Genomic DNA, 23,711 nt, shown 5'->3' on the forward strand with positions numbered 1-23,711 from the left:
AAGATGTTACAGGATCTGGATTAGATGAAAAAACTTTTGAATTACGTGAAAATCAAACATTGAAAAAAAAATTTAAACCTTTAACATTCGGGGAATTGGAAGAAATCTGCAAAAATATTAAACATTTTAGAGGAATCTTCATGAGAGATACATTACCTGAAAAAGTTAAGAAATTTGAATGTGGAATTGTGAATTTAGAACTCGATTATGGGAAGTGGAACGCATTGGATTTGTTATTATAAAAATGATAAGAATGCATGTTATTTTGATTCGTATGGAAGAATTGAGGACAAACCACCTATAGAATTGATTAAATATTTGAAAAAATCAAGCGTCTACTACAATGATTCTCAGATTCAAGACTATAAAGATCCCCAATTTGTGGGTCATTTATGTGTTTTTGTTTTGAATGAACTGAGTACTGGTAAAGATTTTAAAGAAGTTTGTTAACAAATTATTACTTAATAAATATGGATTCACAAAATATTTTTGACGTATTTGGAACACAAATTATTCAAAATGTAGATAATAGTTTGAATTTTGATAGTTTGAGAAATGAGTTTGATAACAAGTTTAGAAAATTTATTACAAAACCTTCCAGGATTCAGATATGTTTGCTGTCGAGATTGAAGATTTTAAAGCAGAATATGATAACAAACTTGCAAATTTTCATGAGTTCAAATGAAGTTGCTGATAAAATAAAAACATTGGAAAAAAGAAGTTGATGATGACAATGTCCTCATATCGAAAAAGCTGATAAAATTACTGAAGCGATCAAAGTTGAAAAGAATTATGTTAGTTTGGCTAATAAAAAAAGAATTGTCGGTGTTCGACCTGGTATTGGACAAACATGATGTTGTTGTTTAAAGAACAAATTTTAAAACCTCTAAAATTATCAGAAAACATCGATAATTGTTGATTTACATGATCCGAATGTTAAAAATGCCTTAGATTTTAAAGGAAAAAGAATTAGCAGTGTTAGTAAAGGAATTAATCCATTTGATGTTGTTGTAATGATTCAATTAGAAGATCCTATTAAAATGTTTAATGAACTAAAACAAAATTATGAGAATCATAAAACAGCATGTTAAAGATTTTACAACAGAAGTCTATGACAAGTTAGAAGCCAGAAATAGAAGATCAGTAGACGATGTTGGTGAATTACTTGATATAAAGTAAATAAACTAGAAGAAAACTTTAATACATATAAAAATAATGTTAATGAATTAGTTGGTGTAGCAATTAACAAAATTCTGGAAAATTTTGATACACGTTTCAATGAGAAAGTAAACTTTTTTGAAAATTTTTGGTACACGGTTTCAATGAGAAAGTAACACATAATAATGAATTACTTAAAAGAATAGATGATCAATACTCTTTATATATCTCGATAAAGTAAATAAACTAGAAGAAAACTTTAATAAATTTAAAGAAGATGTTAATAAATCTTTTGAAAACATTGATAACAGATTTAATAGATTAGGCGGTTATGATGATTAAATTTTAAATTTTCCCTAAATAAATGGCGCTCATATATTGTGTGAGATGTAAAGAAAAAACTGCAACAAATGATATAAAATACTATGCAAACATCAATGGAGTTAAGAGAATTTCTGGAAAATGTGCTGAATGTAACTCAAGAAAGAGCCAATTTATAAAAACTTGATTTGAAATTTTTTTTCCTAATAAATAGAGATGGCGGGACATTACAGTGCTTTCGATCTTTTTATCATGCAACACGAAAGAGATTTGAAAAAAAGAACATTGGGATGACATTTCTCAAAAATATGAATTATCCGAAGATATGATGAGATTATACGTAAACAAATTGAATTGGTATAACATTGCAAAATATCAAACTCTGTCCCCAGAGTTCATTCAAGAAAATATACATTATCAATTAAAAGATCATATGTCTGTTCTTTGTCTCTATCAACACTTGAGTATAAAGTTTTTGGATGAAAATAAAGATACAGTTGATTGGAACAATATTATAGATAGCGGTTACTATCCTGTGCAAATTTTATTGAAATATGTGGACCGAGATCGCAAAATTTAAGGAAGAGAATCCCGAATATGACGAAGTAGATCATTTAAAAAATGACTCTAATCTTTTTAATTATTTTACTTAAAATTTATATCTTTTCTTATAAAAACGTACATTAGATCGATGAAAAAATGATATCTTTCTTATACATGATGTTTAAAATTTGTCTTATTAAATGGCGGACTACAGAAAATATGCTAGTGATATTGAAAGGGCGGAGTTTAAAAATTTCTATCCAATTAGTAAACAACATTTGAATGAACCGAATAAAAGAACTGAGTTTAATATTGATTTTTGGAGATAACTTTTGCTCGTCTAACTTCCAGTTTTATTTATATTTCTGGAACTTTAACAAAACAAGATGGTCAAGCATATCTTGGAACTGATAATGTTAGATTAATCGATAATTTTATAACCGTTTTTATTTTCTAAGATTGAAGTAAGAAAACACAATAAAATTGATAGAAGAAGTCGAAAAACTGTGGCCAATTAAGCACAATTAAAGGAACTATTTCGTATTCAAAAAGTGATGTTATTTCTCAAACTTCTAATGACTTTAAATCAGATTTTAAATTTGGTGTTTTTGAAGCAGCTGGAAATTTATCTCAATTTTGGATTAGGATTTTTTGAAAATGTTACTATTCCGATCTATAAAGGAGGATTTTATCTAAGTTTTTATAAGAGCAGAAGACAATGATGTGATTCTGAAGACTGCAAACTGGAAATGTTTATGCCTGTTTGATGGAAAAAATAACAATTACAGATTTTTTTTATTAGAGTTCCAATGATTGATTATAAAACCACGAGTAAAATTAGGTTGATTGATGAAATTACAAAAAGTCAAAACATTATGTTTTAATTTTCTAGATTGGCAATGTATTGAACAAAAAGGTATTTCCGGAACAACTTATTCGTTCGATATTACAAATATTTATAGAAATATCTTCAATCCCAAGTTCGTTATCATAGCGTTTTTCAAACAGATAGACAGAATAATCAAGAAAAAAATCCTTCAAAGTTTGATAGTTTGGATGTAAAAAAAAATCAGAGTAAAATTGAAACGGTTCTTATTATCCAGATGAATTACAAAATTTAAAACATTTCAGGAGGTCTTTTTCAGAATCATGTATCAGATGTATCAAGATTTTAAGAAAGTTTACTGTAAATAATAAGGAAATGTATTACAATCCTAAAGAATTTTTAGCGAATAGACCTATTTATGTCATTGATACAACAAAGAGTATGACAAATATTTGGTTCAAAGAACGATATAATTATCAACATGGATTTTCAAAAAGCTGTTACAAACGCGATTTGTTATGTGGTTGTGGTTTCTGAGAAATTTTTTTAGCCTATGATGTGATTAAGAACGATATTAGAGAAAAATTCAGTAAAAAATCATCGTATTTTCTATATTAATTCATCGGCACTAACTATGACGTAGGCGTTACCACTAGGAACGCGGTGACCTCGACTGTTCGTTTCACTAACTATGACGTAGGCGTTACCACTAGGAACGCGGTGACCTCGACTGTTTGTTTCACTAACTATGACGTAGGCGTTTACCACTAGGAACGCGGTGACCCGACTAACTTCATAATAATTTCATGACGTATGCGTTACCACTAGGAACGCTGAGACCTTGAGTTCGTTTCCTAACTGAAAATAAATCAATATTCTTCCATATGAGAGTTACTTTTTTTCTCCCATTCCCATATGTTTTTTTTTTCAGCTTTGATCATCAGCAGCTGTTTGGAAAGAAGAAAAACATGTTAGTTCAGTAATGTGTGGTTACTTTTTTTTTGTCCAGATGTTTCCTTTTCAGTTGTGCTCTAAAACTTGCAGTCCCTCCCCACGACATAGTACTGTTTTGATAACCATAGTTGGTGTCTTTCTTCATAGGAATCACATGGAATATTATCTACAGTAATACCTTTTGTTTCACACAAAATGTGGCTATATTCTATAAGAAAAATTCTATAATGCTCTTTAATGAATTGTGTTGATAAATCTTGATACTTACAAAAATTCCTAAGAAATTCATCATTAAGTCTTGATTATCTTGAAAGGACGTATAATATGGGGAAAAGTTTCATAAAAAAAAACGATGGAAAAACTCTCTGTTTGTTTATTTTTTACTTTCTTTTCAATATCTTTCGTAATTATATTAAATATATAATCCCTTATTTTTTTCGTTTTTTTGTGTGTACACGTGTGCAGTTTTCGTTCTTTCTGCAAAAGACTCTACAAGTTCTTTTAATTCTGTTTCATTTAAGGAAAGTTATCGAAGACGGTATCAACTGTTGTTGAAAATAAACCGGCAATTCACTGAATTCATCTTTGTTGCACTGTTTTTAATGCTAGAAATTGTAGAGACTTTGGTGAGTTCATGTTGTTTGGTGACTATTTAGTAGAATAGATTTTTTATTTAAGAAAAATAATTTGCTAAATTCATATTATTCTCTTTCATTCCTTCTAAAACTTCAAAAATATACTCTTTCGCTGATGAAAAATCTCGATTTTCTTCCGGAATAATCTTTGTAATCATAGACAAAATATCCTAAATAGTTGTACAATAGAATGAAATTATTTCTTATTGTATCTCTGTTGTAGAAATGTAAACACAAACATTTGCGCTGAAAAAATTTATATCTCGGCAGAGTTAGTTCCATAATCTCCATTTATAAAAAAATCTTTTTGTTTAAATGGAAGAGTATAATGCCAACTGTTACAAGTGTTATAATAGAGGAGAAATTATTGATAAAAAATATTTAGTTTGTAGAGATTGTAATTTAATTTTGTACGAAAGACCTAAACCTAGGAAATTTTCGAAATAAACTAACACATTTGAATAATCTGCTTACAAAATTACAATACGGAGGTGAAAAACAAACAAAATTTGTTACAGAAATTTAGAAAACAGAATAAAAATTTTTACTTATCACTCATAACCCTTGAAAAAATTATTTTCCTTTTCAAAGAATACATTAGGTTTGTAGGTATCGATACACACGTTTATTATGAGAAGATTTTACCTGTATTTTTTCATTATCTGGATGTTGAATTTGATTACGATTTTAAGCCTGAAATCTTTGATGATTTTATAGTACATTTGGAGAAAATTAAATGAAGAACCTCGTCAAACAATGAAGATGTTGGCAATTCCCTCGACTTCTCGAGTGATTGTTAGCAAATTTCATTTTTTCCGTCTTTAAATTTTTTCTATCTAAATGGAGTTCTTGAAAGAGTTGAAACGCTGTTGGTGAATTCAAGTTTAAAGAATATAAGAAGTTAAATGAATTAGAAGAAAATAAGAAATACAAAATTTGAATCTGGAGAAAATGAAAGATAAATTCGGGTTTACAATAATTGCCGAGTTGGAAGATAATAAAGTACACTTACCGAACAGACTTTTGAATGTTTTGGATGAAAAAAAGATTAAAGAATTGAATAAACATGATAAATTACACTTGGTTGTTACTGGAAAGAAGACTATTAAAGATAAAGACTGTGTTACTGTCAATTTTGTAGAGTAGAAGATTTTTTTCGTTTATTCGAGACATTTCAAATAGATTGATTTGACAGCTCAAGAAAGTAGAAGGAAACAGCTATAGATTCGGTAATTTTTCATTCGTGAGTTACAGATTCGTTTGTTGTCCTTTAAACAGTATTTTTCATTGATTTACCGTCTGTCCCAAAAGTGAGCTAGAAACCCCATATTCATATCTACTTATATATATATAAGAATTCATTTGCTGGTGATAAAACTTTTTTGCATGCACGCCTTTTCATACGGGCTCAATTATTTATAGCCTATTGGCTCTCTGACGTCACTTATGACAGTTTTCCATCCATTGGTTTATATCCAGTTAAATATTGAATTTCCTATTCAGCCTCAGTATATACTAGTCTAACATTGGAGAGTCCTATGAAGTTAAATGGCACTGTTTAATTTACCTTTGCTAGCTCTATCTCGAACATCAAACTCTCGTTGAGTTTCACTTGTGCCAGTCGTCTATCTGCTCCGTACATCTCCGCTATGTCCACCATGTAACTGTAGTAGGCCTGGACTATGGGGTCGCTCAGTCCCTTGACTAGAAACTCCCGTGGCAGTCCCAAGCCGGCCTGGTCAATCTGTATAAATATATCGGCATTAAAAAGTGTTAATTTCAATTCATTTCAAAGAACTTTTATCTTATTATTTCAGCAATTGTTTACTGTATTATTTACAGCTAACGAGCTCAATCATTTGAAGTTCAACATTGATAATGGATCATTTGTAACCAGTCCAGGATTACAGATGATTACCACAATGGTGTGTCCAACAAAAATTGAACACAACGTTTCAAGAAGAAAGATTTGCTCTCTTCTTCGGCTATTAAACACTAAGTAAATGATTAATCAGACATTTAGGGGTTTGAACTCTGTTACAACGTGGTAATCGAACTTTGATTTTTTTAAATTCTTTTTTATTTAGTTTCCGGTGAATGATAGATACGTTACAATTTTATTTGTGGTGGTGGAGTTGGTTTAAGCATACTCTGTTTTTTGTTTTCGAACCTCTAATCTTTACTAACCTTATACTTTACGATTTCAAAATAAAAGATTAGAGCAGACACCAGTGTTTCCGTGTGTCTAGCAATCGATTTGTATTTTATATCAAATAAAATTGTCTGTCATTTGTTTACTAAAGAATATTTGGCATCCACTCATGTTTCATATTTTTATTAGTTAGCATACAACATCAAGTTTCATGCTTAACAGACTTCAATGTTATGTTCAAGAGTATACTCTATAAACATCATAGGAAAGCAATTGAAAATACTAAAATTATTATCACTTTGAAACTTTCGACTGTAAAATATCACTTCAAATTTCAACTTATCTGTGTCTAACAGCTCGAGCTTATCAAAGCTAAAGGTTTAAACGGAAAATAACACAACACGTAATGCTACATTTTCAAAACCTTCACAAATACTACAGTCATTTCCATATATACTTCACTCTTGAAACTCTAGGATTTTATATTCCTTACTGTAATTCATGTAAAATTAATGACAAAAGAAGGATAAGCTCGTCTTTCCTTCTCATCTAATATCGTCCTTAGCTATGGCAATACACACAAAACACACCTTGATGACACGTTTGCTGGTATTCATGGCATCAATGGATACGGATATCTGGAAGAGACTTCCGCCACCGATAGAGAGGTTTCTCAGTCGTATTTCAGTCTCCAGGAAGCTCCAGCCAAACTCGCTCCAGTTTCCCAGCACCGGCCAGCCTCCAGCAGCTGCCAGCCTGGAGAACGCTGGATTTACTCCTCTGGCATCTATCTTGTCTATAGACCGAGAGTTATTCCAGTATGTATCAACTGCAAGAGTATTTACAATTTTTTTCTTTATTTTTAGAATTGAAAATTATCAATTGAAATTATGTAGTAGTTCATGTTTTAATTAATTTCTGTAATTTAATTTAATTATAAATACACAACACCCTTTTACAAAAATATACATGTAAAACTTCCATTAACAGAAACACAGATACGTACACGGTTTACAACAAACACGTACCCAAAAGGCTAGATAAAACATAACCAATGTAATTGCAATTAATTACTTTGTAAGATAAATTTAACCTTAGTTAATGTAGTTTAGAAACAAAATAAAAATGTATCATGTGTTAAATGTTTAAACATTTTATTTATTTTACACATAATATATTTAAATTTGATCTTTTGAATACTTTTTCAAAGTATAGTAAGAAATATGTTTTAATTATTTTGTTTAATCACACAACATTTTGAATCTTAGATAATAAAACCTATCTATAATTGAATATACAAATTTAAAGGCAGTGAAATTACACATAGTATTGTTGAATTTTACGTAGTGTATTTTAATTCTTGTTGAATAGTGTTTATAGTCATCATATCATATAGTCATCAATATTTATACTCAGAAAATAAGCGAGGAGCAATAAAGATTTTATAAAATAACAATTAAAAATAAAACATTTTAATGAAAGTCTCTCCGATTGAAGTAACATTGCGGTTAATAGAATAAACAGTAATGAAAAGTATTCTGTTTATACTACTAGTTTATGCATGATGTTATGAATCCTAATTTATGTATGATAATAATGTAATACTTATTACTTCAGTAATTATCATTTAAATAATATTCAGTTTCCTTAGATGTAGAGAAGTAGTAGAAGTTTTATGACCATTAGTCTTACTTGTTAGGTGTACAAGATTATTATATTTCAATTATCATATTTATATCAGTCCTTTTTCATAAAAATATTTTGTTTATAGCTGCAAATGTAGATTACTATGTTTTATCCATAATTTTACAATATCAACAAACAGTCATGCACGCTTGTCAATGAATTCGTCTCAATTTATTATACATTTACCTTCATCTAAACAAAGATAAAACAAATGTTTCATTGTCTGGTATGGGTAAGGTTCATCAGGTCTTGACTCTTCGAAAACTATAGCCTTCAACTGATCTTCCAGTATATCATTAACTTGGCTGAACGAAGAGTTTTCTGTCTGAAATCATAGTTTAATCATTATAACAAAACTATTAAGTAATAGGTAACAAATGCCTAATGAATAGGTTTTGATATCCGAACTATCAACGTGTATTATCTGAAAAAACAACTAAAATATTATAGATGCTGGAAACGTGAAAATCTGGCGTTGATTATAACTTTCAGGCATTGTCATTATAACATTCAACAGATAGATCTATGACAATGATACAATCTAATGTGATGAAGGAAGTCTTTTTAAATTCGTAGATGAAACTTATCATTCAAAGGACATAAACAATCATTTACACCTTTTGTTACTCGTACTTTATGACATTTCCAAGATAATTGCGAGAGCCTTCCTTATTATAAAATATGAAACCTCGGCTCGTGCTTACAGTCGTGGCAAGGCAATTAACAATCGCATGCGCTTTTCTTCAAACTAAATATGATATGTAATTTAAATCCAACTAATGCTAGGCCTTTTTTGGTTGATTAATTTATCACTGTTCAGTTAGACAAATGAGATAATATATAATCTGTTGTATAGCATAAAGTAACCAAAACCGACATAATATTTGCAAATATTTTTATAACAAAATACTATATGTTTTATTACTGAAATTAAAGTCAATGATTTAATATGTGAAATTTCTCCGGAGGGTGTTTCTCGAACCACTACTGATATTTGAGTAGGACTACTTACGGGGTCGCTCATCGGCCGCACATCAAAGGAGCAGCCCCGCTCGTCGTTGGTTGACTCGGTTATCTAATTCTACGCGATAGTCGCCGTACGAACTTAACCAGGCCATGGTCACCTTATCGGTGGACCATGACGAAATTCAACTGGTCGAACGTAGTCTGAGTTGAATAAGTTAATATTTTTATATTAAAATTTAAAATGATTAACGTATATAATCTATTTCAATTCAATAAAAATAATAGTAGGTTTTAGTTTGACAGTTTATAATAAAAACGTAGTTTACGATAATTCAATAATATACATATATTTCTGCGTTTTAAATATATTTAACGATAGCTTACAAACTGGACGTACCATATCATCTCGGAGTTCTGCAGATTCCAGGAATTTCCCGCAAGCAAATTTGTAGAAGTCATCACAGGGCCTAACAGAAGGATCCATGTAGTTCAGGATTCTATCGGCTGGCAAAAAGCAATGAAACGCTTGTTGTAATAATTGTGTTGCATATATTTATAAAGTTTATATAGTATATACATAAATGTTTCAATTTTTATTAAACACATACACTTTAACGAACTCTGTTTGTGACTCATTATTTTAACCTAAATTTGTTTTTGCAAACTTTACTTAAAAAGCTGTACAAAAGATAAGTTTTTGTTTATTTTATGTTATTTTATCATATATGGTTTCTGTCCTAGGTAGAATTGTGTAACTATTTGATCTTTACATAATATTTATTTTTGCAGCTTTTCTTTGCGAGCCAAGTTCATGAGCATGGAGGGAGCGATGATAGAATAAAATCGTATTCCCTCATGATGTCAGTAATGTTAGTATTTAATGTTATTGCACTTTACCAGTAATTTAAAGTTCCTTTGTGCTTTATGTCTACTTTTCATGTCCAACTGGACACAAAAAACGCCCTCTTTAATGAATACCCAACAGGTCCCTCTTAAAATCATGTCGTGTCCTGTGATAACTCTTGATATAAAAGTCCTATGGAATTAAACTTCATATATAGGTTCCTCTTAGTCTGACAAAGAAATCCGGTTTTCGTGTTTTTACAGTTAATTTTATAGCAATTAACTCCTCAATATGTTACGTATTTCTTGTTTCGATACATACACATATTTCAGAATAAATATTTTACCCATTTGTATTCTTAACATATTCTTTTAAAATACATTTATACTTATAAAGATTAAATATTCATATACATTTTATTTATATTCAAAAGCATGTATATATATATATATATATATATATATATATATATATATATATATATATATATATATATATTACATGCTTATGGGACCGATAAAATTGGTTACCTGTATATATTTTATTTGTACTTAAAAGTGTATGTGTGTGTGTGTTTGTGTTTGACATAAAGAAATGGTAAATTTACGACCAATTGGTTGCTAATATATGCTTCTTAAATATATGCTCGATAGTTCGTCATTAGTGGTTCCTTAGACAATAGTACAATTTTAACTTCTAAAACAGTAGATCAAGAATGACTTACCAGTTTTCTTACAGTCATCTGTTTTGCATATGGGTCGGATTGATTCACCTGAAAATTATAATAGCTCTCTGTAACATAATTCTGAACTATCTGACTTGCCGTAATACTCAGTCGTTTATTCACTTACTGTAGTATTGTGCACCTTAAATTAATTTTTAACAGTGAAATTTGGACAACTACTGGTTGTAATTTTTTTAGGTTGATCAAAAGGTTAAATAATAAATTCCAAAAATAAAATAAGTACGAAATTAAAATAACATAATTAAAAAATAACAATGAAAAAATAATAATAATAATAAGTTTGTGGATTTGTGTCATCAGATTACAAATAAAAAATGTACGTTTAATATGTTTTTGAAAACTGTAAAACATTTTGTAAACATAATTAAATAGGACATATATAAAATATTGTTGTGTCCATAAGATAATCTCCTTCATTGTTTCCAAAATTTATGATTACTACAATTACCAGAATATTAATATTAACACGTGTTTTTTAAATTTCCTTCCCGAATATGACACCATTTTTTAAAAGCATCAAAATTAAACTAATCGAACATTATTTTACTGAGCACCCTGAACCTGTTGTTTCACATCTCCATAAGAGAGTCGAATTTATTGATTTAAAATAACTCATAACGCAATAAAAACAATAATATCTACCTTAATACGTCATAACTTTCTGACGGTAAACAATATGACTGTATGTCGTACACGATGACTTATGCAGTTAATGTATGCTTGTGTTTATATAAACATTATTTAAAAAATTGTATTATGCACTTACATATGAACTTCTAATTTGACTCAACGCAAAGAAAACATTTCACTTCGATATATATATCAAAGTTAAAGAAAACATTGACTTCAAAAAAATAATACGAAAAGCGTGAGAAGTTGCGGGTAGCTGCTTGTATTTTAGGAGAATTAAATGCACAAAATATAGCTGCTTTTGGTATTTTAACTAGTCAGTATAACTATGTGCATTTACTATAACGTATAAGTTATATTTTTGTTTTCTTTATGGTAAAAAACTGTTGTTCACCACACGGAGCAAACACATCTTTAGGCATTTGATGGATTTCCGATCGGCTTTCCCTCATTCGTAATACACGGTTGCGCATTAAAAACAACCGCTTTTGCTGCTAGTAATGAAAACTACTAATTTATAATATTGAAGTGAATGTTTTGCTAACCTTTTCACAGCAATCTGAAATATCAACTGAAACTAGTTGGTGATGGATACTCCAGATATTTGTGAAGTATGAAAAAAATTATCGATAAAGGAGTTTTACTAGTATAAACGAAGTATAGCTATGATATGTACCAAAGGTATAGAGTATTGCGCCTTTCTCATATAAAAAGTAACAGATTATGTGAAGGCTACTGAAACGGGATGTTCAACTCAGCATGTTGGATTCCACACGATCAGTTGGATGCCATTGTTCCGAAAAATATTGTTAAATTCCTTAATTTTCAGTTTATAACTCCCTGACGGTTACAGGTCATACAGTTAGAAGATAACCAGTAACCATGCAGGTTGAAGGAGGTGGTGATATTTTCACTTAAAAGAGACAAAGATGATGGCACTCTTCGAGTGTTGCAGGAGGGCATATCAAAGACTATAACTAAACGTAAATGTTGCTAAAGATCTTTGGAACTCAATCTCGAACGTTTAAAATTCTAATATAGCACAAAAATAGAAAGAGAAAAGAATGACAAATTGGAAAGGTATTTCACAGTTGATGGCATTTTTTTACAGCGAACTAGAAAATTTTGAAGATAATACGAATATAAACCAACACATTTCAGTCCTTCAAAAAACCTTATTTAAACAAAGGCATCAACATTAATGGCAATGCTAACTCCACGATAAACCTTACCTTTCAAATGTAAATAATAGGTCGTTAAGAGTGCATTGCTGTAGGCCTAGCAGTATTATGTTATAGGATATCGAGTTTCATTATTTTGAGTTATCTGTGTAATTTAATTAAAGATTATTTTGAGGTATCTGTGTGACTTAAAGTTAACTTATAAGGTTTGTGTTGTTTTAAATTTGTAATATCATTTTCTTCGTACGTAAAATACGATTGCGCACCAAAAACAACCTCTTTTGCTCCTAGTGATGACCATTGTTATTTCAATATTCTTTAATATTAAACTCATAAAAACTGTATCAAGATTTTCAAATGTTCAACATGATTCTTCTACAAATTCTTACAAGAAATATTTTTAATAAGCATTTCTATCATTCTGTCAGATTGTAGTCTGTAACTACATACATTTTCTTAACTAGAGAAAAAAATCCTGCGGTTATTTACTCTTTTACAAAATTTTTCCGTGTTCACTTGAAATTTCCTTTAAAAATCTTAAACATGACAATTAAAACATGTTCGCTGATTTGGCCCCAAAGCCCACCCAACTTTTTAATTTAAAGAGTCTGAAGTTTTTATCAGTGGAAGGGTGTGAAGTACTGCCCATTTATAATTAGTAAATAAAAAACCATTATCAATAAATCAATGCCACGGATAACCCTTTAAACTACAATAATACAATCATACGGTGGTTACTGTAGCTAGTTCTGTACTCTCCCTTTGATTTATTGGTTAGCATCTTTATCAATTAAATATAGTACATAATAACCTAATGTGCTCAAATGAATAGACAACTGTTACTCGCACTTGCTAAAACATTCATTCACTTTTGTTTACCATACTTAAAATTTACTTTCCAAAATTATAAAAAAATTATGTATTTTAATAAATATATTACTGTGTATTAATAAATTGTTTTGTGTATACATTAAAAATACAAAACGTACAATAAGAATATGTAATGATTTACTTACATGAACCAAAGGTAAATAATATTACGAGGAAAGTCCATCCATTGTGTGACATGTTGCCAGTGTACAAAGGCAACTTTTGTTGTATGTATCAGTCAGCTACCATTCTCTCTGACACATCACTGAAGGACTATTAAGTTATGGGCATTGGTTATTTATAACAAATGTTGAAATTGCTAGTAAAATCTTTGACTATTAAATAGATATTGCACATCAGCTGTTGATTGTGTAAAATTTTGATTTATTTATTGTACATTTATTTAACGTTCTGCAATAAATGCCATAATTTACTGAGTACATTTTACAGCCACTCTTTCCTTGAAATTAAAGACTATTTTAGCACTTCTTTGACTTTTAGTTACAACTGCGATTTTCCATATATTCCGAACTACGAACTAACTCGTATTCAATGAGAAAAAATAACTACATAGCAATGGGGAGCTAGAAAACTCTTTATGGAAATTATGAGTTAAAAATAACTTGAAAATAAAACCAAAATTTATATTTAAAAGAAATTCGCTTCAAAGTTTGTGATAAGAGTAATTTTGCAATAGTAAAATATAAATAATTATCTTGGAACTATAATAATTCCATAAATTTTATGTTGTAACATAATACGTAATTGTACTAATTTAGATCATTGGTGTTGTATAGATTATGGGATTGCAAACATGTTCAACTCAATAACATCATTTTTTGGAGCAATATTTGTGTACATCTGAATAAAGCCAAAGTGGAGTAGCTCAGGATCAGTTCAGTATAAGAGTATTTTTGTGCTTATTACCACCAAACTTACACTGGTCCACGGTGAACATTGCCCATAAAAATATATGAGGTTAAGACAAGCAAAGGAATTCTACAAAGTTATTTAATTACTTTAAACACAATTTAAAAAATATTGTAATAATACTTCATTCAAATTTCTAAAATTAAAGCACTAACTGAACTTTTAAAGAATATCTTCAAGTCTAAAAGAGTTGATTTTATACAGTACATATTAGATTAACTTACTACGAAACCGAGTATTAAAGGAACTAGCTGAGTAATGCAAAAATCCTATTGGGTAATATTAGGTTTCTACACTAAGCCTAAACTTAGAAGCATCTCTTTTCATTGCTCACCAGAGGCGAATAAAGTTAAATTAAAAGTTATGTCTTATGGTATAGGTACAGTGTAATTTAATATATTTTTCCATACTTCTACTTTCTTTATGTAATCTCTTTCAAACTGGTAGCCTGTGGCAGTGATATGAAAGGTGACACCGGTAACGTTTTTTTCTTTATTAGGTCCGAAGGAGTATATTTTATTTATATATAATTACAACGTATCAGGTTGAGATATTATACAGGCGTTAAAGGTTACAATACTCGAGTAAATACCGTTTACTTCTCTAAAAATTTTAATAAATTCTAATAGAATAATTATACATTACTTTATTTTAATTAATACAATTATATTTTAAGCTCGAAATCCGTATCCAGACAGTAACCGAAATATTTACAACAGTTATTAATATAATATTCGAGGAGCGAATATATTATTCATAAATTGGCCGGAGCGTAACACCAAGAATGTGTTTTAGGTAAGCGTAATCAGCGAGGTGCACATGAGATGGGGAAACCCAAAACACCCACTACCCGCCCGACGTGAGAAAAAAGTGATTGCCCAGGTCGGGTTATTTCTCTTCTAGCGCAAAAGCCGAATAAAGTTTGTCACGGACCTACCTACATGCAGGTCGAGACGTAACCACACAACCTCACTCGGGGGTGTGCAATACCCAGCTAATAGTGAATCGGGGTAAATAGCCAAGATAAACAATTATTCCCAATATTCATAAATGTTCGGTTAATTTATAGTGTTTCTTAAAAACTCTTTCTCGGAGTAAATTTTAGAAATTTACGAAGTATTGCAAACTTGTTTTTCAGAATTTCATCATTAGAAATGTATTTAAATTAAAATAAATAAGAATTGGCACTATCTGATTAGGACTATTAGGAGATAAAATTAAATTAGTCTAGCCCGTTTAACCTCAAAAGTTAAGAAAAAGCACTTTATAAGTAACGATTTGCAAACATTGAGTTAAAAGTTAAAGAAATCCGGACTTTTAGTAGCTTGTACGAACCGGAAAATATAATGAACAGGAGATCCAATGTTTGCCTTCAAATTAATACTTTAATAATTAACTAGTATAGTATTATCCACCTAAGAAAACTGTACCTGAATAATCTTAAAAGTACGTCGGACAGATCGTAATTATCCGCATGAGAAACCTTTGTATAAAAATCCATAGTCTTCTTTCCAAATTTTATCACATAACTCGTTAAAGTGATCAAAACGCATATCAGACCCAACATAATTATTGTAACTATTTCCAGTATAGTGATCATCTTGTTTAAAAACACGCAAAATATTCAAATTATTTCTTATAACTTGTTTATCAACCTTTGAAAAGCATTGAAAAAGATAAATACAAGAGATATTTTTATATCGAGACATTACAAAATATTCTTTAATAACGTCTTGATTTTCAATAAAATAAGGACAAGGATTTTCATAATTAACAAATTTGAATAAGGAATAAACCTACTGTAGATGAAATTCAATAATAAAGTTGTTTTTCCACGTCCACTCGAACCAACAATTAATAATTTGATTGGTTGATCTTTCTTATTTTATTCAAACGTTAGTAGTATTATCTGATCTTTTTGCTTTAAAAATTTCTCCATTAAAATATCGAAAATGAAACTTCGAAAATTGACTTCAGAAAGCTCTAAATTAGTTTTAAACTTAGAAAACCCTATTCATTTAGATGAAGAATCAAATTATTTTCTTGGTTTAAGTGTTTTATATTCTAATCATTTTGTAATATATATTAGTGAAAGTTCTCCTTATAGTAGAGGATTTAGTGAAAAGAACATACAAAATATTATAGCATTATATTATGCAATAGATTTGGAGGTTTGTGATCTTCGAAAGCTTTTGAAACATCCTTACCGTTTTTTTCTTTTAATCGCTCTTGACCAAGCATATTTTGAGAAAGTATCAATAACATTTAACATATATTTAAATCCATCATTTTGATACAAATAATTGGACATTATAACTAAATCTGCTGCCTATAAATCATCAATTCCTAATATTATAATTTTCATTTTGTTAAATTTCTTTCTAGCGCATGAATTTCTTTAGCTTCAATCTCATTCTCTTCTTTATTCTCCAATTATTTCTTAACAGGTTTTTGATTTGGATTCCTTATAAATTTGCTCTTATTTCTCTTACATTTTGAACATTTTGCAGCAATTCTATAGAATCCACTATGAGTTTGAACAATTTTAGAATTGATATTTTTTAGTTTTTTTTTCTAAAAATTTTGAAAGTGATGATCATCTTCCATTTATACGTCAAAGTTTTCAGGTTTATTTAATTCATCTAATATATCAGATTTTGTTTCATTTTTATAGCCATACGGTACTGTTTAGATCTTATTTTCTACAACATTTCTAATGTGAAAACTTCCACAGTGACGCTCGGGTACTTTTTGGACCGTATCAGCAATTTTTCACTATTAAGTATATGTATCTGTTTAAAAATGCGTTATTTTTCCTAACTCATTACGTTCCAATCATTTGGACACTCGCAAATGTTATGGTAATTTTGAAATTTTGCCCATTGTTGGGTCAACGCAGGAAGATTAAGTTTCTAACTTCTGTAGACGACCTTCATCTACATCTTGATGAATAAAACCATAAAATAGCAATAAAACTATAGGTTTTATCAAAAATGTTTTAATCAAATTCATTTTAGAGAGGAATACATTTTCTAAACGCGTTCTAAGTGCGGTTTTGAGTGTTTGTCCATAAGATTTTTTAATAAATTAAGTTCAAATATTGATAAAACTTCATGCATACGATGATATTGTGATTCTATAGTTCTTGCATAAACTGTAACGGTATAAGTTTTCAGGAAAATATAAATAATTTTAATTTAGTAAATATAAGGAATATATGTAATTTTTTTCTTCAATAAGTTTGTTTTTAATCATATAAATCAAAAACACGATATAGTTTCAAATAAGTTACAGGTTTTTGAATAATAACTATTTACTTAAATACTGTGATGGAACACCTTTCACTCGTAGTTAATTTGTTTAGAAGATACAGGCACACTCTGTAATTAGGTAATAAGGCTCGGTTAAGATAAAAAACTACTAAAATAACATTAAAATTCACATAATTTTTTAATTCTATATGTTTTTATTTTTGTGTTTAGTTTATTAAAACCTTGCTTAAGTTAATTGTTTTAACCATTTGAAAATCAGTCTGAACAACTAATAATATTTTTACAATGTAGAGGTTGTAGATTGACGCCTTCTAAAAGTCAATGCTTTCTGACACGTTTGAGTCGGCAAGTTCTGCATTATATTACTGAAGGCGTGATGTTTATAAATTGGTACTTGAAATATAAATTTAAATGTTATATTTATATGCTTCCATTTCTTTTACAGAAGAGGCGGCGCCCTGCCAAGGCTCTATGGCGGCTAGCAGGAACATGAGGCGGCTGGAAGATGGATCTAAACCTCCTGTAAGAATTGGAAAAGAAGTACAATAATGCGTTATAGTACACAAGCCTTCATATTAAAAAATATAGGAAAATATTTTAAGTGTGCAAATCGATCAAAAACGATTCTTGTATTGGAGCAAATTTAGGGTTTAATTTACGATATTAAAGGTAACGTATGCATATGAAATTGCTTTAGTTGTTTCATGAAAGTCATACAATTTATGTTAGTTTGTGTTTATTTCTCGCCATAGATTACTCAGAAATTAAATTATTTCATTTCATCAAATTCACACAAGTTAGGCGATGTGTTCTGTCGGAACTGTCAACTAAACATTTGAGTTTTAGAGTGTAAATTAGGCATGTCAACTTCAAAATTTCACTCTGATTGTATTATACCATCTGGTGACAAATGAGCGTCGTTTATTCAAACACATTCCTAAATGAATTGTGAAATTGCCAACATATTACGTTCTCCGGTTCAAATGGAAATACTAGAGTCTAATTAATATTAATATATATATATATATATATATATATATATATATATATATATATATATATATATATATATACTGTTCACTCTGATGAATTTTTGCAGCATCAGTTGTCTTTCTTTTGACGATTGCCAATTGTAGATCGTTACTCTGTAAGATATTTTCTTTCTTAGTCAATATTATCTTCATTTTTCTGTTTAATTTTTCACATTCTTAATTCGTTATTTTTTCTTAGGTAAATTTGACATAATATAGTATCTTTTTATTCGGTCGTTGCTATTTCCTTGTTTTGCTTTTGTTTATCTCTACCATTGTATATTTTCTTTTATTACAATTTACTTACTTTTACACAATTTTCTCACATCTCATTTTGTTTTACACTTCTTAACTAATGGTCCCATTATGGCCACCCGGTCTCTGTTACTTTGGGGGCCGAAATATCTCCTATATTATTTTGGAAGGTGAGGAACTGTGGTTGCAATGTTATTTTCTTCTTGTTAAGTACTAATTATGTATTTAGTGAACATAGTTTTGCCAAATGTGGACTTCATGAAATGTTTAGAATAATTGTATTAAACAAAATTTTCTTTTATTTTTTTAATGTCCTATATAATTTGTATATAAAAAGTTTCTATTTTATATAAAGCAACTCTCTGTGCTATACAATATCACTTTCTTTTCTCCATACGCTTACCTGTTAACTTTGATTTTGGTGGTAATTATATCTAATTCAAAAACTCTGAAAATACCTAAGAAAACTTATGTTGAAGCTAAACAAAATTTAAGTTAAGAATTTCTAGTAAAGCAGGTGATACATTTTAAAATATTATTAATTTTATTTTTATGAATGTTTTTTGCAATAATTAACACGTATTTCATATAATATAATATATAAGCTAAAGCCAAACAATCGAATTTATGCATCATACAACTACTCTGACATAAATAATACAAAAATCATACCATATTGCGCCGCTGCGTCAAAGGTGTATCCAAGTGTAGGGTTTAGAGGTTATGTAAAAACTTTATTTCATATTATCTCGGTGCTGAAGTACTTTTCTTTACTTTTCTGCATCTCCCCCTTCTTATTGTTTTCCTTCTTTAGCCTCATGTTAAAGGAAGAGGGGGGAAGGTATTATAGAGTTTCGATGATATTTATATCACCACTTCCTCTTCTGCCCAGATGGAGGTGTCTACCCACCGCAGCCTGTGTCCAGCCGAGGGTCACTTCCCGTACGAGGGAGACTGTCAGAGGTTCTACAAGTGTCAGCTGAGGAGTGGACGGATGCATGGCACTCTCTACCAGTGCCCTCACGGATACTCTTTCTGGGACGTCTCCAGAAGGAGTGAGAAGTCTGCCAAGATCCCTGTCTGCCCTCGAGGGGGCATGAAGCGACTTTGGAGACCGACCAGCGCACCCTTGGAGGACGACTGAGCTCGGTCACCGATAGTTAGGTTAGGTTAAAAAGTGAGGTTAGTTTTGTATGATGAGGTTTGGGTCTCGTGGAAGAAAAACCAAGAGATTCCAAAATCTAAAAAATTAAGCGCGAATACATTTTACTGTGTGAAAAATTAGGAAACTAAAAGTTAAAAGATAGAATAATTCCAGTCTTTTCGCAGTCAGTTATAGCAAACGTGTTACATACAGACGTTAAAATCATTGTAAATTGTGTCTCATTAAAGTTGTTATCAAATAAATAGTTTTAGGTTATCATGTAAACACATGTATAGAAAAATAGTATACATTCATCCAAATAGCACTAATATAAAGGACCATTAGTAAAATCTATACTTTTAAAGCAGGTTATATTTAGTTCAGGTAGATTTTTATTTCAGTACTAGATATTGAAGAGAACATAAAAAAGACTTGTTCGTACATAAATGCAGTTTTGGTTACAACACCGGTTTTATTGAGCTGTTAAAAAAAACATAAACAGTATATACACGCAAGTTAAATACCGTCGGTAGATATGCACAGATATAAAATAAACAATCATGGGTTTAAATTTTTTTTTTAATAAATACTTATATCTTTTAGTAGTATATGCGGCAGGGCTTTCCTATATTATAGTTAAAAGTAAAGAAATAAAGCGTATATTTCTTTTACTTTTACTTAAATTTTAGATAATTTATTGTACTCAGAGCCATTATTTATTTGTACCATTAAAACACATTAGAGCATGCATTGCCGTTTAAGATAGCAAACTTTGGTTTTTAAACCTGATTAAATACTTTATTTATCATAATTTCTTACTTATTTCAACTTATATCAGAATGAAGAACTTTGTTGTCCTTGTCCGATCGTGCCAAACAATTATTAGGATTATATTCATAGTTAGATTTAAGTAAAATGAGTAAGATATCAATGCGTAAATGGAATATGTACGCTTCCGTTCAAATAAGACACTATACCTGAGCCGCTCTAAGTTTATCGTTGGGCTCTTGGTTGCTAACCAGGCGAATTGCAACGTCGCAACCTCAAGAGCGTACCTAGAATTGGAATATGAAGAGGAAATATGACCAGTCAAGGATATACTTGATAGTCAAGTATATAGAAACGCTTATATTTTGATGGTAATAATAAAAGTGTTTGTCTGTTATCTTTACAGTGTTGCCAAATAGAGAAATCTCCAGAGGTAAAGTTAGAACGACTCTTGTGTAGAATCTAACAGTACTTTACAAATGCAAAATTGTACCTTAGATATAAATAGACTGTAGTATGTTTTAATACGTAATTACTGCCTTCTGTACGTGACTTATTGTATTGAAGTTCTTGATGTTAAGAATATTAGTGTATAGTGTTTGTATACACGGTTTTACGCTTATGTGTGTATGCTTTATTTATGCGTTAATTAGTGGCAGCACTAGGCCTAGTGATAAAGGGCAATAACAAAAAGTGGAGAAACAATACTCGATCATTTCTAAAATAACTTCGGCAAATAATAAATTATCTCGTTAGCACATTGATGGTAATGATCACATTAACCAGCATTGTATAGTTATTTTAGATCATTACTAATTTCATCCTCAACTAATATTTGAATGTACAAATGAAACGTGAGGTCATGTTTGGATCGATGAGACGTATAATTTATAGAGAATTCAAATTGTGATATGTTCCTACAAGGGGAGACACTACAGGTCAATATTTTCAAATGGTAATCTTTCAACGTGATACTTCAGTAGAAAGTAAACCAAAACCAGAGATTTTTTTCTAGGCATTTAAAATCAAAATTTAGATTTTAATATTGACAGTGTTTAGAGCCCATCTTAAGCATTCGAATAAAGTAAGCTATGAATTGAAATGCTCAAAATTCCAATAATTGTTAAGATTAAATTACAGGATAAATACTTATTATAATGTTTAACTTCAACACAGATAACAAAATATGTTTATTCTTACTCAAAAGGGGGTTTATAGCTGTTAGTAAACGTTTCTCCGCGAACATTTCCTAAAACGTTTTTAATGCATCAATAATAGTACGTCTCATTTACGTAGAGATCATCTGGATGTCTCTAAGATTTGGTGAAGTTTTTATCAGCTTGTATGCCGATTTTTTATTTTAGAAAACACTTATCTTATATTTTTGTGTGACTGAAATGATGTCTGTTGTATCTCCATTAATATGGTGACGGTTATTTAGTTATGTAAAACTATTGAGTTGGTTATACAACTCGATTTTGGCAATATTAGATTGGAAAGAACTTCTTTTTTCAAGATTCGTTGCGTTATATTTGGAAAATAACTTGTCAAACCACTGCCTTTTCGTGCAATGATGAACCAGCTGTTGCATGAAGGAAACGTATAGAAATGTTGACGTATATCGACTAGACTATGATGTATTCTTGTAAACAGTCCGAATAATATATGTTTGGGCTCTAATATAATATTTAATTTCCATTAGTGTAAGTTAGACATTAGCGTACCAAGTGCCTTCAGTTAGTTTATCATGTGATTATTGTAGAACTCAAAGTTCATAATAAACTAGTTTTGTACAAATCACTTGTTTTATCATTTTTTCTAAATTCAATTTGTCTTTTTCAGGATAAAAAAGAGACTAAAAAGAAATACAGAATCGCAGTTTTACTAAAAGTTCGGTTTACATCATATATTTTAGTATGTATTTGTATTTTATTCACTGAATTAATATAAATTCAAATTTTAAATATGATTTATTTTTAAATTAATTTGCATTTAAATTTAGATGCCAATACTTTTAAAACATTTTCATACGATTAATTATTAAAATATTAATATTGAATTAAGAAGGTGAATCAATTTGAATATGGACTATCACTAATCTTATCAGTTATGTCGTACCATAACTTAGAGCTCCCAAAGAAAGAGCAATAACTCAAATTGATTCCATCATAGTTATTAATTTAAAATACGTTTTAACTCACTTCAGGATTTATTATTTAGCAAATACTGCAATAAAATAATTTTTTTATAGATGTATGAATACATTTTTGTAATAGCTATACCAAGACTAAGTTTTCTCTACTAAGGTATATTTAATACAAATATTATGTTTTACTGGTCTATTTACAAATGTGATAATACGAGGTTTATAAAAGATATACTGATATTAATTACATACTATCTGTCAACCTGAAAAATTGATGGAGACTGCTACGTATAATTGCTACCCATGCAATTAATTTAACCTTCGGTTTTGTGCAATCATATGTATGTGTAGAATGTTAAATACAAATACATACATATATATATATATATATATATATATATATATACACATATATATATATATATACATATTATGAAACTATATAATCCCCAACTCGATCCGTCCGGATGATGGGGAATGACGTTCCTTATACTATCAAAGTTCTAGTAGCTGCCTCTGCGAAGGGCATCAATAGACCATATTTGAACAAATAAGGAATTATGAGTTACTAACTTGTGCGATGTAGTAGATTTCACTCGGTGTTTGTCGGAGTTTTCGGTAATAGGGTATTTGAGTAGATTACCTGTATATCCA

The 23,711-nt window shown here is 29.7% G+C and overlaps 1 protein-coding gene across 1 annotated transcript in view; it reads right to left on the reverse strand.

Annotated features, from left to right (window-relative positions):
- Positions 1 to 13,782, reverse strand: part of LOC124354292 (neprilysin-2-like) — a 40,565-nt gene extending 26,783 nt beyond the window's left edge. The window contains exons 1-6 of the mRNA XM_046804631.1: positions 13,658 to 13,782; positions 10,810 to 10,857; positions 9,639 to 9,745; positions 8,462 to 8,600; positions 7,180 to 7,418; positions 6,005 to 6,181 (exon numbers count right to left, since the gene is read on the reverse strand). Coding sequence (XP_046660587.1) covers positions 6,005 to 6,181; positions 7,180 to 7,418; positions 8,462 to 8,600; positions 9,639 to 9,745; positions 10,810 to 10,857; positions 13,658 to 13,709 — 762 coding nt within the window. The 5' untranslated portion in view covers positions 13,710 to 13,782. The remainder of the gene's footprint in view (positions 1 to 6,004; positions 6,182 to 7,179; positions 7,419 to 8,461; positions 8,601 to 9,638; positions 9,746 to 10,809; positions 10,858 to 13,657) is intronic.
- Positions 13,783 to 23,711: the final 9,929 nt, after the last annotated feature.

This window comes from Homalodisca vitripennis, chromosome 2, assembly GCF_021130785.1.
Source record: "Homalodisca vitripennis isolate AUS2020 chromosome 2, UT_GWSS_2.1, whole genome shotgun sequence".
NCBI lineage: Eukaryota > Metazoa > Arthropoda > Insecta > Hemiptera > Cicadellidae > Homalodisca > Homalodisca vitripennis.